General features: G+C 34.4%; 1 protein-coding gene across 1 annotated transcript in view; it reads left to right on the top strand.

Moving 5' to 3' along the window:
• Positions 1–660: 660 nt before the first annotated feature.
• The window catches only part of LOC125652783 (angiopoietin-1-like), a 30255-nt gene continuing 17009 nt past the window's right edge, over positions 661–13906 (top strand). Inside the window, exons 1-2 of the mRNA XM_048882181.2 lie at positions 661–989; positions 3857–3978. Of these exons, the coding sequence (XP_048738138.2) occupies positions 680–989; positions 3857–3978 (432 nt within the window). The 5' untranslated portion in view covers positions 661–679. The remainder of the gene's footprint in view (positions 990–3856; positions 3979–13906) is intronic.

The raw sequence follows: 13906 nt of genomic DNA, 5'->3' as shown, positions 1-13906 counted from the left end.
ATAATAAAAATGTTGATGCTTACAGAGAATGTCTAAAAAGATGAAATTAGTATTCCATGTCCAAATCATAATTTTTGGGCCAAAATTAGATTTTTGTAAATATCACCAAAAACTGGAAACTTTTAATCAGATTCAACTATATTTCTAAACAAAATGGTTTATCAGTCTGAAATGTAAATTTTCATATTACAGATCATAAAAATTTAAATCTTTGCACAAAATATCGTTTGGGACAATTAAATGTGATTTTGTTGTAAAATCACAGAAAATCGTGTGATCGTACGCGGTGTTGATTTTTATTAAATGAAATCATATTCCTCAACGATACTACTTCATTTTGCATACATAGACGAGAGAAAATATAGCAGTTTTTGTCAATTTACCATCTACATGTGTTTTCAATAAAATAAGCAAATATTCTCTGCTCGCTGATAATGGATTTCATTTGAATATCGATAGATTTTTCTTCATAAAAAATCAAAACGAGTATTGCATTGCGAAAGTGTCGAACAAATGTAGAAATAATGAGAAATGTTAAAGAGTTTTCAATACTGTGTTAATAAACATAAGTATCGATGTTTATACTGTTGGATATGGATATCTAAACACACGTTCGTGCGATAGTTCATTGCTTTCATTCATCATCAGCGACTACACGGATTACTTGTCGCTCCTTGAAATGATGACAGATTTTAATGTCGGGCTGACTCTTTATTTAATTGTTGCATATTATACGTCTACTCTTACTTGTACATGTAGTGTGGGCTATTTAGCCATTTCAGAGATTGAAAACAAGATTGGAACAAAAGATTTATTGAATACATTTCACGCTGAATCTCTATCAGTTTGTGCTGCCGAGTGTTCGAACGATTGTTCCTGTTTTGGGTATCATCGCGATATGAAACAATGTCGATTGCATGTAATCTGTGATAAAGACCACATCGTAAATGCAGAAATGGGATGGCGGTACTACCGGGTGTCACAAAACGGTTAGTGAAAATTCATTTTGATTTTGATTAACGTATATACGATTATCGTTACATAAACTATAGTGTACCTCACCATACTGAAATGCACCAGCTTATTTAGGGCCCTTGGTTTCTTTATCGTTTTTTTTTTTTTACATTATACATGTATGTATATACGTAATACAATTATCTGTCTTCGCTCTCAATAATACCTTTAGCATTCTTTTGTCAAACATATTTTGATCATTTTACTGGTCTTCCTTAGTCGTGTTTACGTATCATGGCCAGGTACCGCAAGAATACCGTCGTCACAATGAGAATTACAATATGAAAAGTAACATTTTACCTGATATGCATGAAAAACAATTGAAAGAGGTAAGAGTTTAAAAATGGAATTTTAAAATAAATGTTAACTGCAAACTTCTTAACTTTATGGCAAACGGAATGATTTCAGCTTCCCTATCGTTAACTTCCCATATTTATGCAGCAAAATTCCATTATCACCTGCATATGGTGTTAATATCTCTCAACTGATTCGATACGCAAGAGCTTGTTCTGCGGGTAATCATTTTTTAAATCGAGGCAGGCTACTGACAAAGAAGTTAATGATACAGGGGATTGAACAGTATCGTTTCAAGTCAGCATTTTGCAAATTTTATGATCGCTATCATGATCTAGCTTTGGTCGTATGCTGTCTGAGTTGTTTCATACCGATTGTTAGGCCGTTCTTGACACACTAATTTTGACTGCGGATAACTCCGTTTATCTTATCAAGACATAACGGTGGGTGTGACCGGTCAACAAGGGATATTTACTCCTCCTAAGCTGTCGATTGCACATCTGGCATATCCAGGGATCCGTGTCTGCCCAACTCTGCCCAACTCGCTATTTTGTATTGTTTATAGGAGTTGTGAGATTGATCACTGTTCGGTATCTTCACCTTTCCTTGATCACTGTTCGTTATCTTCACCCTTCTTTTATATTTCTATAGCATTTAATCAAAACAATGTAATGGCCACAGACAACATTGGTTATGAGCCATGTGAGCTGGTGTCATGAAAAGTATATTCTTAAAAAAGAATGATTAATTCTGATATATGCGATTTGTTCACTCTATTAGAAATTTTAAAATCATGAATAATTTTCTCCGCACATTACGTGTTTTCAGGCGCGTATGGACACATGGCGTGTTTGGATTTATGAATGTGATAATATTCTAGTTGTAATAAATAACATGGAAATTGTTACATGTTAATCAGTGACACCAATCGTGTCACATTTAGCACATCAACTGAGTTATAGATATAGGCACGAATGTTCGATAAATTATTTATTGATAGTACACTACATACCATTGTTGAAACTCAAATTAAAATTGCCGATCGAATTACAATCAATCAACTAAATGTACTACAATTATAAAATAAAAGACCCCAATATTAAACCATATTATTCGTACAATGCAAATGTGCTACGTATTTAAACAGAAATGGGTTTTTACACCTGAACATATCCCGCTAAGTGCAATCTATTGCAAGAGCATAACCGATATGGGAATGTATAAAATTTAACAGATGTGCAGCTGAGTGTTTTAATGACGTGAAAAGTGTTGCGGGTCTCTTGAAATATTCTTTTTTGGTTATCAATTTCGAAGTGGACGGTGCCTTGCTTATGTGTCAGTGATTGCCAACGTTTTTCGGGCTATGCATATTGGTAATAATTTAAGATTCGCAATACTTTTCATGGAAAGTATAACATACATCATTTCTTTTTGGAGAAAACATAATGATCAAAACACGATATGCTTTTGCAATATTTGGTTTTATCGGTGATCTATATAGATACAAAGCTAAAATTAGATCTATCACGTTAAAGTAAATCCTCTGGCCGAAAAAAAAAGACTAAAACCCGATCACTTAAGAAGTAACTAATATAATTCTATTCAAAAACACAACAAACGACGAAATCTGATAAAATTAATCTGGAGACGTAGCCTTCCACCGGAGCTAAGAGAGAGGTTCAGGGTTCCCGCTTCCAGATCATTTTAGACAAGTATTTCATTGCATTAGAGTTTTGAGTTATGAAATTGATCACTGTTATCTTCACCTTTAAATCACCACACTAATCTCGATATAGGGACGATTCCACTATCCCTAGATTGTTTCTAACAGTTTTGAGACAGGAAACCTAAATTAATGAGTTTGGAAAGCACACCGGTCTTACTACAAAAAACTTTCCTCTTTAGTGTTCTTAACAAATGTAGAACACTATAAATACCAAGTTAAGAAACAACCAAGATTTCAGTACTAAATTACCATATCGTTGACCCAGTCGTTACTGGACCACTCGACCTTGATGAAGCTCCATATTTGGTAATGATTACGCTGATCATGACAGGTGGTAACAAATTTTTCATCGATCTAGTTTGTAAATGTATTCATTGTCCCAGATGAAAGCAATGTCAATTTTAAAAGAATTGTAAGATTCCGTGAATGTACAAATTACAGATTTAAGAGTACATGTAGGTCAACCACGGACCCCTGGACATATCAGAGATCGTACTAGAACTATAGGGGCCTTTAACGTTAAGTATATAATGATATCCTGAACAGATTGTTATTTTTACAGTGATGTATGTAATTGTATAAACCTAATATTGTTATTTGAAAAATAATTTGCAGAACAATTTAAACCTTAGTTTTTCATTATGCAATGATAAAAAACCATAGGGGTGTCATTTGTTATATTCAGAGTTATATCCAGCATTATACGAGTCTCAGTTGTTATCTCTTCAATGATATCCAGAAGATAGCTCCTACAATTTTTCAACTTATCATTATAGTTTAAGATATGTGATAATTTGATAATGAATTTTTTTTCTCTTTCAGCTGTGGACTGTTTGGCGTTGTATCAGAGTGGACAGACATGTTCCGGGGTATACACAATATATCCAGGTGGCATTCAAACTAATGTCCTCTGTAATATGGAGATATCAGGAGGAGGGTGGACGGTAAGCCAATCCAGACGTGAATTCTTTTTCTGATCAATGGGACAATGCTAGAAACTGATCATGATAAAAAAAAAAAAAAAAGTTAATCAACTCTAAAACAGCCAACAAAGCTGAATAGTAAAACGGCAAAAAACCTGAAGTACAGCATTTATAGTGATATTTTTAAATTACCACGAGAATCATTTACGTTGGAAACAAGTAATTATCTGGAAGCAGATATTCTATACTTGATTATAAAAAAAGTATAATCCAAAATACAGCATTTTGTAATAGAAATCTCGGGAAATGAAAATTTCTTGCATAACCCCCAGATCGAATTTTTGAAAGTAATTTCAACCATAGGTGATGTAGAGTTTCGACAACATACAATGTATAACTGCTTTTCAAACGCCTTTAAGCGGTAGGACTGTTCTGCAAGCACTGAAAATTTATAGATAGATAAATAAATAGATAATCTATATTATTGTTGACATCAGGAGTGACACAATCCAATTTTAGAATTATACTTTTTATCTAAAGCGCTTTCAGTCATCTCACCTCGTCAGGCAGATTTAAAATATTAGCCCAATCTTCAAAGTAAATTTCAATGCATGGTAGCGACTTTGACATGGCATTTGCTTATAGTAATTGAAGTTTTCAAAGTGACAAAGTACAAAAAAACCTGAACGCAGCAGTTACATAATTAACATTCAATTTACTTTGTATATGGATTATGGAATTAACATAATGAATGATAGATTAAGGACACCATGATGTTATCGATGGTTTTAGAAATTTAGGATTGAACATACTTATTAAGTGGTACTCCTTGTTTTTTGCGCATTATTTCATTCTCATTCCACATCAGAAGGGAAATATCTACATTTCCCTCCACCATAGTTGACATAATGCTTACAACATGGGAGGTTACTCACTCTCAGATCACGTATCGTTTGCTTATGAACTATCTCGCGGGCGTTGAGTTTCCGCAGTGAAAAAAATTGGGCAAGATATCTACAAAAGTAGATTTATTTTTTAGACTGACTCCTTGGTGATTTTTTTTGAAAAAATAAACTTTATGTTCCTTAGTTAATATGACTTGCCAAGTAGCCTTTGCTTGTTACTTGATAAAGGTAGTGAAGACAGGACAGTGGTGCGTATTGAAAAATTGTCATTTATTTTGAAAATGACGAAGTTATATAACAGAATAGCTAGTGGGGGTCAGAATGAGTCGAAAACAAAAATACATGAACATATGTATCACACAGTCTGTTGGAATTCCCATGGGCACGAATTGTGCTCCTTTGTTAGCTGACCTGTTTCTATATTCATATGAAGCAGAATTTATTCAAAAACTTCTACGTGAGAAGAAAAAATATCTTGCTGTGGTCTTCAATTCGACTTTTAGATATATCGATGACGTTTTCACTTATAACAATAACTTTCATTCATATGTCGATTTGATATATCCCTGTGAGCTCGAAATAAAGGACACCACAGAATCGTCCACTTCTGCTTCATACTTAGATATTTTATTGAAAGTAGACATTAACGGCAAACTGACAACTCAACTGTATGACAAACGGGATGATTTCAGCTTCTCCATCGTCAACTTCCCATATTTATGTAGCAATATTCCATTATCACCTGCATATGGTGTTTATATGTCTCAACTGATTCGATATGCAAGAGCTTGTTCTGCGTATAGTCAGTTTTTAAATCGAGGTAAGCTACTGACAAACAAGTTGATGGTACAGGGGTTTCAAGAGTCTTGATTGAAGTCAGCATTTCTCAAATTCTATGGTCGTTATAACGATCTAGTTCGTCAATACAACCTATTATTGGGTCAAATGCTGTCTGACATGTTTCATACCGATTTTTAAGCCGTTCTTGACACACTGATTTTGACTGCGGATAACTCCGTTTACCTGATCAGGATATAGGGCTCATGGCGGGTGTGACTGGTCAACAGGGGATGCTTACTCCTCCTAGGTACCTGATCCCACCTCTGGTGTGTCAAGGGTCCGTGTTAGCCCAACTACCTATTTTGTATTGCTTGTGGGAGTTATGAGATTGATCACTGTTCATTATCTTCGCCTTGCATAGGTATGATTATGCAATCTGACCCCTACAACACATAATGAAATATTGAAATAGAGCTGCCTGCAATCAAATAAGGTGGGTTTTACAAATAAAACAGGCCAGCTCACACATATCAAAGTAGCATAACAAAGGAGGATGTGGAGGGTGAAGGATGGGTATCAAATTAATTTTCTTTGTGTACACAAATACTTGAGCAGTCTTTGCACTCCAAGCAAACAAAGAAGAATGACCAAAGCGTCCTAACGGCGCACAGTGATTGGTCATCCATGTAATAGGCTAAGTACAAAAAACAAAACATTACATAATCTTAAGTTTGCCTGATCGGAAATTTTCACCCAAGACAGCGACGATAAGAAACATACCAATATGAGGCATCCCAAAAAAAGGGGGGTGGGGGGTGGGGGCTCAAACAGAAAAATGTCCATACCCAACATCCATCAAATGTGAAAGAAACAAATTTAACATGTTATACAAAACATATATATTTACCATATTTTACTTATCCAAAATATACACAATAGAACATACACAATTAACACGTTACATAAAAGTCATTATCTACCATAATTACCTATTTATGAAAATCACAGTGCATATATCAGATTGCAAAAAAGTAAAAGACCACCTGTGCACCACTCCCCTTTTTTGCGTCTCCTCTCGCCGTTTCCTTTTCTTTTGACAGACAATTATATTTGCCTGTATCAAGCCAAGCTCCAGTCAGCTCAGTATTTTCAAATATCCTGCCACTCCAAATATTATTATTCGAGGTAGTCTTGGAGAATTGATAAGTATGCAATATGGTATTAAAATATATTACCGCCAGTCTTTTAGGGTAATAATTGCTAGTAGAAGGGGAATTCGCTGTCATTTTATCACCAAAAATTGAATTCAATGAAAATTGCTCTATATCATATGTTTCAGTAATAATACCAGTATTTGATTATTTCCAACACTTTCTAACCTTAAAGCAGAAACATGAGTTTGTAATTTTGGTGATGGGAATAATTATTGTTTTGCAAGACAATAATTCTTCTTTATGAAAGGTGACAATAACAAGTAGTGATCAATCTCATAACTCCTATGAAGAATCCAAAATAGAGAGTGGGGCAAACACGGACCCTTGAATATACCAGAGGTGGGATAAAGTGCCTAGGATGAGTAAGCATCCCCTGTCAACCGGTCACAACCGCCGTGAGACCTATATCATGATCAGGTAAACGAAGTAATTCGAGTCAAAATCGGTGTTCGTTATCTTTTCATTGATTTAATGTCATTTAATTATATAATGATTATATACAGAACATATTATTTGTTTAGGGGGAATGGGAAAATATTATAATAGCTGATTACTTCTGAAAATTAATTCGTACTACATGTACAAAGTACATTGAACCCCTTTTTTGCATTTTCTGCGACTGGAATACTAGTGTAAAGTTTGGAACACGTTTTGAGTTTTCTTTTCTTTGAGCGATCAAAAGTAAAATCTCAAACTTCAGATTTAAGACTAGTTCTAGAAATCCAGGGCTGTCTGTAATATTTCAATGAGACAGGTTCCGAATAACTGCAAATGTGTAGCGCTCTGAGGAAAAATGGGATATACACCAGAGAGCTACAATACCAGATCCCACTCTTATAAAAACCGTCGGTGTACAGAAAGTTTTTTAGCGCACGATTATGGTCTTACATTATATCGCTGTATTCTTGCATCCCCTTTTCACATTTTAATGTCGTTTCCACTATATGCCCAGACATACCTTCAAACATTCATTAAAGCCACATGCAAATCAAAAAATTCAGTTTCATATAATTTCGTTTTCTTGACATATGCATATCAAATGTAGCTATACACCTGTATATCTCTTTTGCATAAAATAATAGTCCTCAAAATAATAAAATAATAGTCCTCAAAATATCGTCTTGACTGTAAAATAAAACAGTTTAAAAATTCATTTATCTACAGGGGATGCTTACTCCTAGGCACTTGATCCCACCTCTGGTATATCCAGCAGATCCATGTTTGCCCAACTCTTAATTTTGTATTCCTTATAAGAGTTATGAGATTGATCACTGTTCATTATTTTTACTTTTTATCTACTGTTTTGTTGACCGATAGCTGATCAGTAATCTCTCTATATTCTCATAATTCATATGGTATATACGTCACGCGATTATTCACGTCCCGTGATTATAAACGTCACGTGATTCTCCACATCACCGTTATGCGGTAATGCAATCCTGAAAAAATTAAGGCGATATAGAAAGGGTCATCTAACAGAAACCTTGAACTGATCATTTGCCCTCTGTCATATATCCATTTTCAGATGGCACAAAGCTGCAACTGTCCTAGAATCCAGTCAATAATTGTACAATGTTACACCTTTATTAAACTCTCACCCCGAGTAATTTTGTTCCCCCATCAGGCCTGGGCATATATTCTACAATATATTGATATAATCTGGAATATTAGATTTTGTTATTGTTTATATTTCAACAATCTCGTTTAAAGTAAGCATTTCGCAAATTCTATGGTCCTTATAATTAATATTTTCCGCGGTACGGAGAATAGCGGAAAATAATTGTCTTATAGAATTGGAAATAAATTGTCCAATGAAATTTAGTTTAACAGCCACGTGGTGAATATTGGTTTGTGTAGTGCTCGAATAGCACGAGATGTCAGTTCTATCCCGTTTTCTGTAGAAGACACATACAATTTTACATGCAGAAATAAATAAAAATTTTGGGGAGCTTTATTAATATGTTATGTGTAAACATTGTTATATAATGCAAAGTCCCTGCATATTGTTAAGACGGCGCGCTTTTATGCGATTTTGACATGGTATGGGACACAGGTTTCAGAATGAATTTTTCTAGGTTTTTTTTATTTCTGGTTTTTCCTGGCCGGTCACGTCGTCGATTATTCATAACATTTTGTAATATCATTCGTGCATGTATACAATGTCATTGTAAATACGTTGTATTTCACACAATAAATTTTCGGCTTCCCTATGTGCCCCATGGGCTAGTCGGCAAATATATATTTGCTTATTTTGATAATATAGAAGAGACCGATCTAGTTTGCCAATACAACCTATCGTTGGGATAAATGCTATCTGACGTGTTTCATACCGATTGTTAGACCGTTCGTGGTACACTGAATTCGACTACGGATAACTCCGTTTTTCCGATCAAGATATAGGGCTCACGGTGGGTGTGGCCAGTCGAAAGGGGATGCTTACTCCTCCTAGGCACCTGATCCCACCTCTGGTGGGTCCAGGGGTCCATGTTTGCCCAACTATCTATTTTGTATTGCATATGGAATTTGTGAGATTGATCACTGATTGTTACCTTCACTTTCATTGATATAATCTGGAATATTATATTTTGTTATTGTTTATTATTATTAGTGTGATTGTTTATTACTGATATTCAATTATGTTAAGTGATATAGACTGATTCTTGTTACATAACCTTATGTCCATGCTTTTGAAATTCTGGTTCAAGTGATTATTCTTGTATATAATTTTATGTATCATTTGGAAGGCCCCGGGGAAGAATAGTACGTGCACTAATCAGGGCACCTTCTTGAAATAAAGTATTATGATCATAAACGTATTAGGCTCTCATATACTCGTTACTACCTCATCATTACAGATCTATATGGTTGAATAGTAATAAAGCTGCCACTGAAGTAGAGTTGTACTAAACTGAACGATTTCAACATTCACTCCATCGCATCGATCAGTGCAAATGAAGGTTTTAAAATTTTGTAGGATGGTCTTTATCAAGGACAAGAATTAATCAATGCTGAATACCACAGCACTGACATAGCCATAATACTCTCTACTCGATGGCTGGTCTATTATCATTGTTTATGTAATAGTAAAAACTTGTTCCAGAAAGATATAAGTGCGGCTGTTATTTTTTGCACGCAAAATTGACGTTCAATACAATGCAATATGTATTGCATACAAACATATTTACATATTTAGGCTATCTAATAAAATGATTATTAACTATATGCTAAACTATAATGATCAATGCAAATTACTACTAATGGAAATTTCAACATTTCCATTAGACAGAATCACTTTAAGCGTGTTCTTCTTTTTATCAAGAACTGGAAGGACGTTCCCTATTTTGAACACTGTAACACCTGACTCACCAAATTGAGTAAATTACAGACGCTTTGTGGCATGTTTCATAGAAAGTCTAAATTTAGAACGTATAACATAGGCTGAAAGTTACTGAAAATTAAATAGCATTTCATAAAACAGTGTAAATGTGAACTTATTTTTGAAAGTTATTCTTAGATTTTTACGTTACACAACCAGGCAAGGCGTGGACACTGGGGTGTTCTTGTAGTAAATTAACGTGTTTTCAACAGGTGCTCTTGGATATTGTATGGCAGGGCCCTCAAATTAAAGTATCATCCTGTTGAGAAGAAATATTTCCGGTGATGATAGATAAAACTTGTGAGTTACAAAAAGTTAGTATTAAGCAGTCAGTGTTATATGTAAGCTTTAAACCACATGTTTATTCACATTTCTGTAGCACCTGTATGTACTCGCTCTAAATCACATGTTTATTCACATTTCTGTAGCACCTGTATGTACTCGCTCTAAATCACATGTTTATTCACATTTCTGTAGCACCTGTATGTACTCGCTCTAAATCATATGTTTATTCACATTTCTGTAGCACCTGTAGTTTATTCACATTTCTGTAGCACCTGTATGTACTCGCTCTAAACCACATGTTTATTCACATTTCTGTAGCACCTGTATGTACTCGCTCTAAATCACATGCTTATTCACATTTCTGTAGCACCTGTATGTACTCCCTCTAAATCACATGTTTATTCACATTTCTGTAGCACCTGTATGTACTCGCTCTAAATCACATGTTTATTCACATTTCTGTAGCACCTGCATGTACTCGCTCTAAATCACATGTTTATTCACATTTCTGTAGCACCTGTATGTACTCGCTCTAAATCACATGTTTATTCACATTTCTGTAGCACCTGTATGTACTCGCTCTAAATCATATGTTTATTCACATTTCTGTAGCACCTGTATGTACTCGCTCTAAACCACATGTTTATTCACATTTCTGTAGCACCTGTATGTACTCGCTCTAAATCACATGTTTATTCACATTTCTGTAGCACCTGTATGTACTCGCTCTAAATCACATGTTTATTCACATTTCTGTAGCACCTGCATGTACTCGCTCTAAATCACATGCTTATTCACATTTCTGTAGCACCTGCATGTACTCGCTCTAAATCACATGTTTATTCACATTTCTGTAGCACCTGTAGTTTATTCACATTTCTGTAGCACCTGTAGTTTATTCACATGTCTGTAGCACCTGCATGCACTCTTGGTGTAAGCCTTCACATAAAACATATAATGAAAATGTTCATCGCGATTTATGGCTTTTATAATAGCGATAGTGTAAAATGTAGATCTTTATCATGAAAAAGACAGATAAGAGCAATGCATCAACGCCGGGTTGAGCAAGTTTCAGATCAAGATGTCAATTACAGGCACGGTAAAGATATTTCCCCAAATTACACAACTCTGAGAATTGTTTTTTACACTTAATAATTGTATAAGTTTAAAAACAGATGGGTTTTTCCAACAATACCTCTTGATATATTTCCTGTGCAATTCAATAAAGTAAGGACATTTTAAAATAAAATGAAATTCATCCTCAATATCTTAATTACAAAGTTTACAATAACAGTGATATACATAAAGTCTTAAAAATTACTGTGACATTTATTAGAGACTGTTTTTAATACAGAAGTCAATTACTTAAGACTACATAAAAATTATGTAAACATTATCTAATGATGTTCAATGGGCCTTTGCCAATTATTGTAATTGTGTTTGTGCCAATAAATATTTGTGTTTGTATTTAATGTAAAACTTATACGGTACCAATTGTGATGCACCAGATGCGCATTTCGACAAATAATGTCTCTTCAGTGATGCTCAACCGAAATGTTTGAAATCCGAAATAACTATGAAGTTTTAGATCTAAATAGAGCCAAAAACAGCGTGCCAAACAAGTGGAGCCAAATTCGTCCAAGAATAAGAGCTATGCATGAGGGAGATAATCCTTAATTTTGAAATGAATTTCTAAATTTTATAACAGCAATTAAATATACATCCGTATTTTCAAGCTAGTAACGAAGTACTTAGCTACTGGGCTGTAGAGACCCTCGGGGACTAACAGTCCAGCAGCAGAGGCCTCGACCCAGGGGTCATAATGTAAAACTTATACGCTACCAATTTTGATGCAATATCATGTGTTCAATTCAAGGAACTGAATGTTCACAAAACCTACTGTAAATAAAAGTGAAGTTCTCGGATTTTTGTGGGGACATAAACTAGTATGCTGTTATAAAGTAAAAACATTAATTTAAATGTTTACTATAATCTCAAATATATTTACATATATCTAGGGATTTTAGGCCGTTGATAGTATTGACAACAGGGGGTGCTTAGTAAGGGTAAGTACATACTCCTTTTACACACCGCTGGTGTTTTTATGGGTCCGTGTTTTGAATTTAGTATTCTTTATAGACTTTATGGGATTAATCACTGTTTATGATCTTCACTTACACCCCCCCCCCCTCCCACACACACACACTTTTAGCAAAAAGTGTGGGATAATAATGAGAGTTTGTTCGTTCGCGCATGTGCCCGTCTGTCCGTCTGTCCGCCATTCTTTCCGTCTGTCACACTTTCGTTTCCAGACGAAATCTCTGAAAGTCCTGAAACTTTTGCAATACAGCAACTTCCAATGATTTGAAGAAGATAGCTATAGATTTTGTAGTCGAAAGTTCAAACATCAAGGTCAGAAATGCATATATAAATTTATAAAATGGTATCCAGATGTTTTCTCCGAACTTGTGCAATGACACCCGACGTAATGAATCTTTATAACATAAAAACGACATATTGATATTGAAATAAATTAGTGAAAAATCAACATCACAATTTGTCTAAGGTATGAAATAATTTTATACTAAAAATTAGTTCCCCCCTCCTTACAATCGATGAGTAAATGTTTACGTTTAAGAGTCCTGGTTTATATTTTGAAAATAATGATAACAAAGTTTAAACATAAAGTTAAAGTGTAAACATGCCAACTGACATAGTAACAAATTGATGAAGTTGTTAATGAAAACCTACCAACCGGAAATTCTTTTTCACAAAATTCATGAAAGGGTTAAAAAAAAAAAAAAAGCAAAAAGAAAAAAACAACAACCGAAAGTCACCTTCCTTTTTAAGCTGAAAGCTAAATCAGCATGAAAATTATTTTTATTTACAAAGTTTAATTCATAATTCACTTTAATTGAAAATCACGATAAATTACGTTGATCAACAATATAATTTGTGACTTAATTCACTTTAATGCATTTATAAACATTTCAGATCAAGTTCTTATGAAAGAAAGATTCTACTTTATGTGAATTTGCACCGTGTGTAATTGTGCTCTCCCTCTCTCTGCATATTAATAAATTTTATTTACTAATTCTGTTCTTAGATGGGGGGTGTAAATTTCCAAATCTTGCTTGTTCTAGTAATGAAAGTATTAAATCTCTAAAGTTTAGTTGTTTCACGGTCAAAATTCAAATGTTTCAGCAGCACAATCACACTTTTATCCTCCTCTGGTGTTCTCAGAGGTCCGTGTTTGCTCCAATTTCAATATTGTATTTTTATGGTATTTATGAGGGACCAGTGTTCGTTACTTCACTTTATCATAATAAAGGTTCGCGTTTACGAATATTATAGAAGACAGCGATGACAGCATTCAGTGAAAAAAGAAA

The sequence above is a fragment of the Ostrea edulis genome, chromosome 5 (assembly GCF_947568905.1).
Source record: "Ostrea edulis chromosome 5, xbOstEdul1.1, whole genome shotgun sequence".
In the NCBI taxonomy this organism is placed as follows: domain Eukaryota; kingdom Metazoa; phylum Mollusca; class Bivalvia; order Ostreida; family Ostreidae; genus Ostrea; species Ostrea edulis.
Note: the sequence above shows the minus strand (reverse complement) of the source record. Positions and strands in the feature narration are given on the sequence as shown.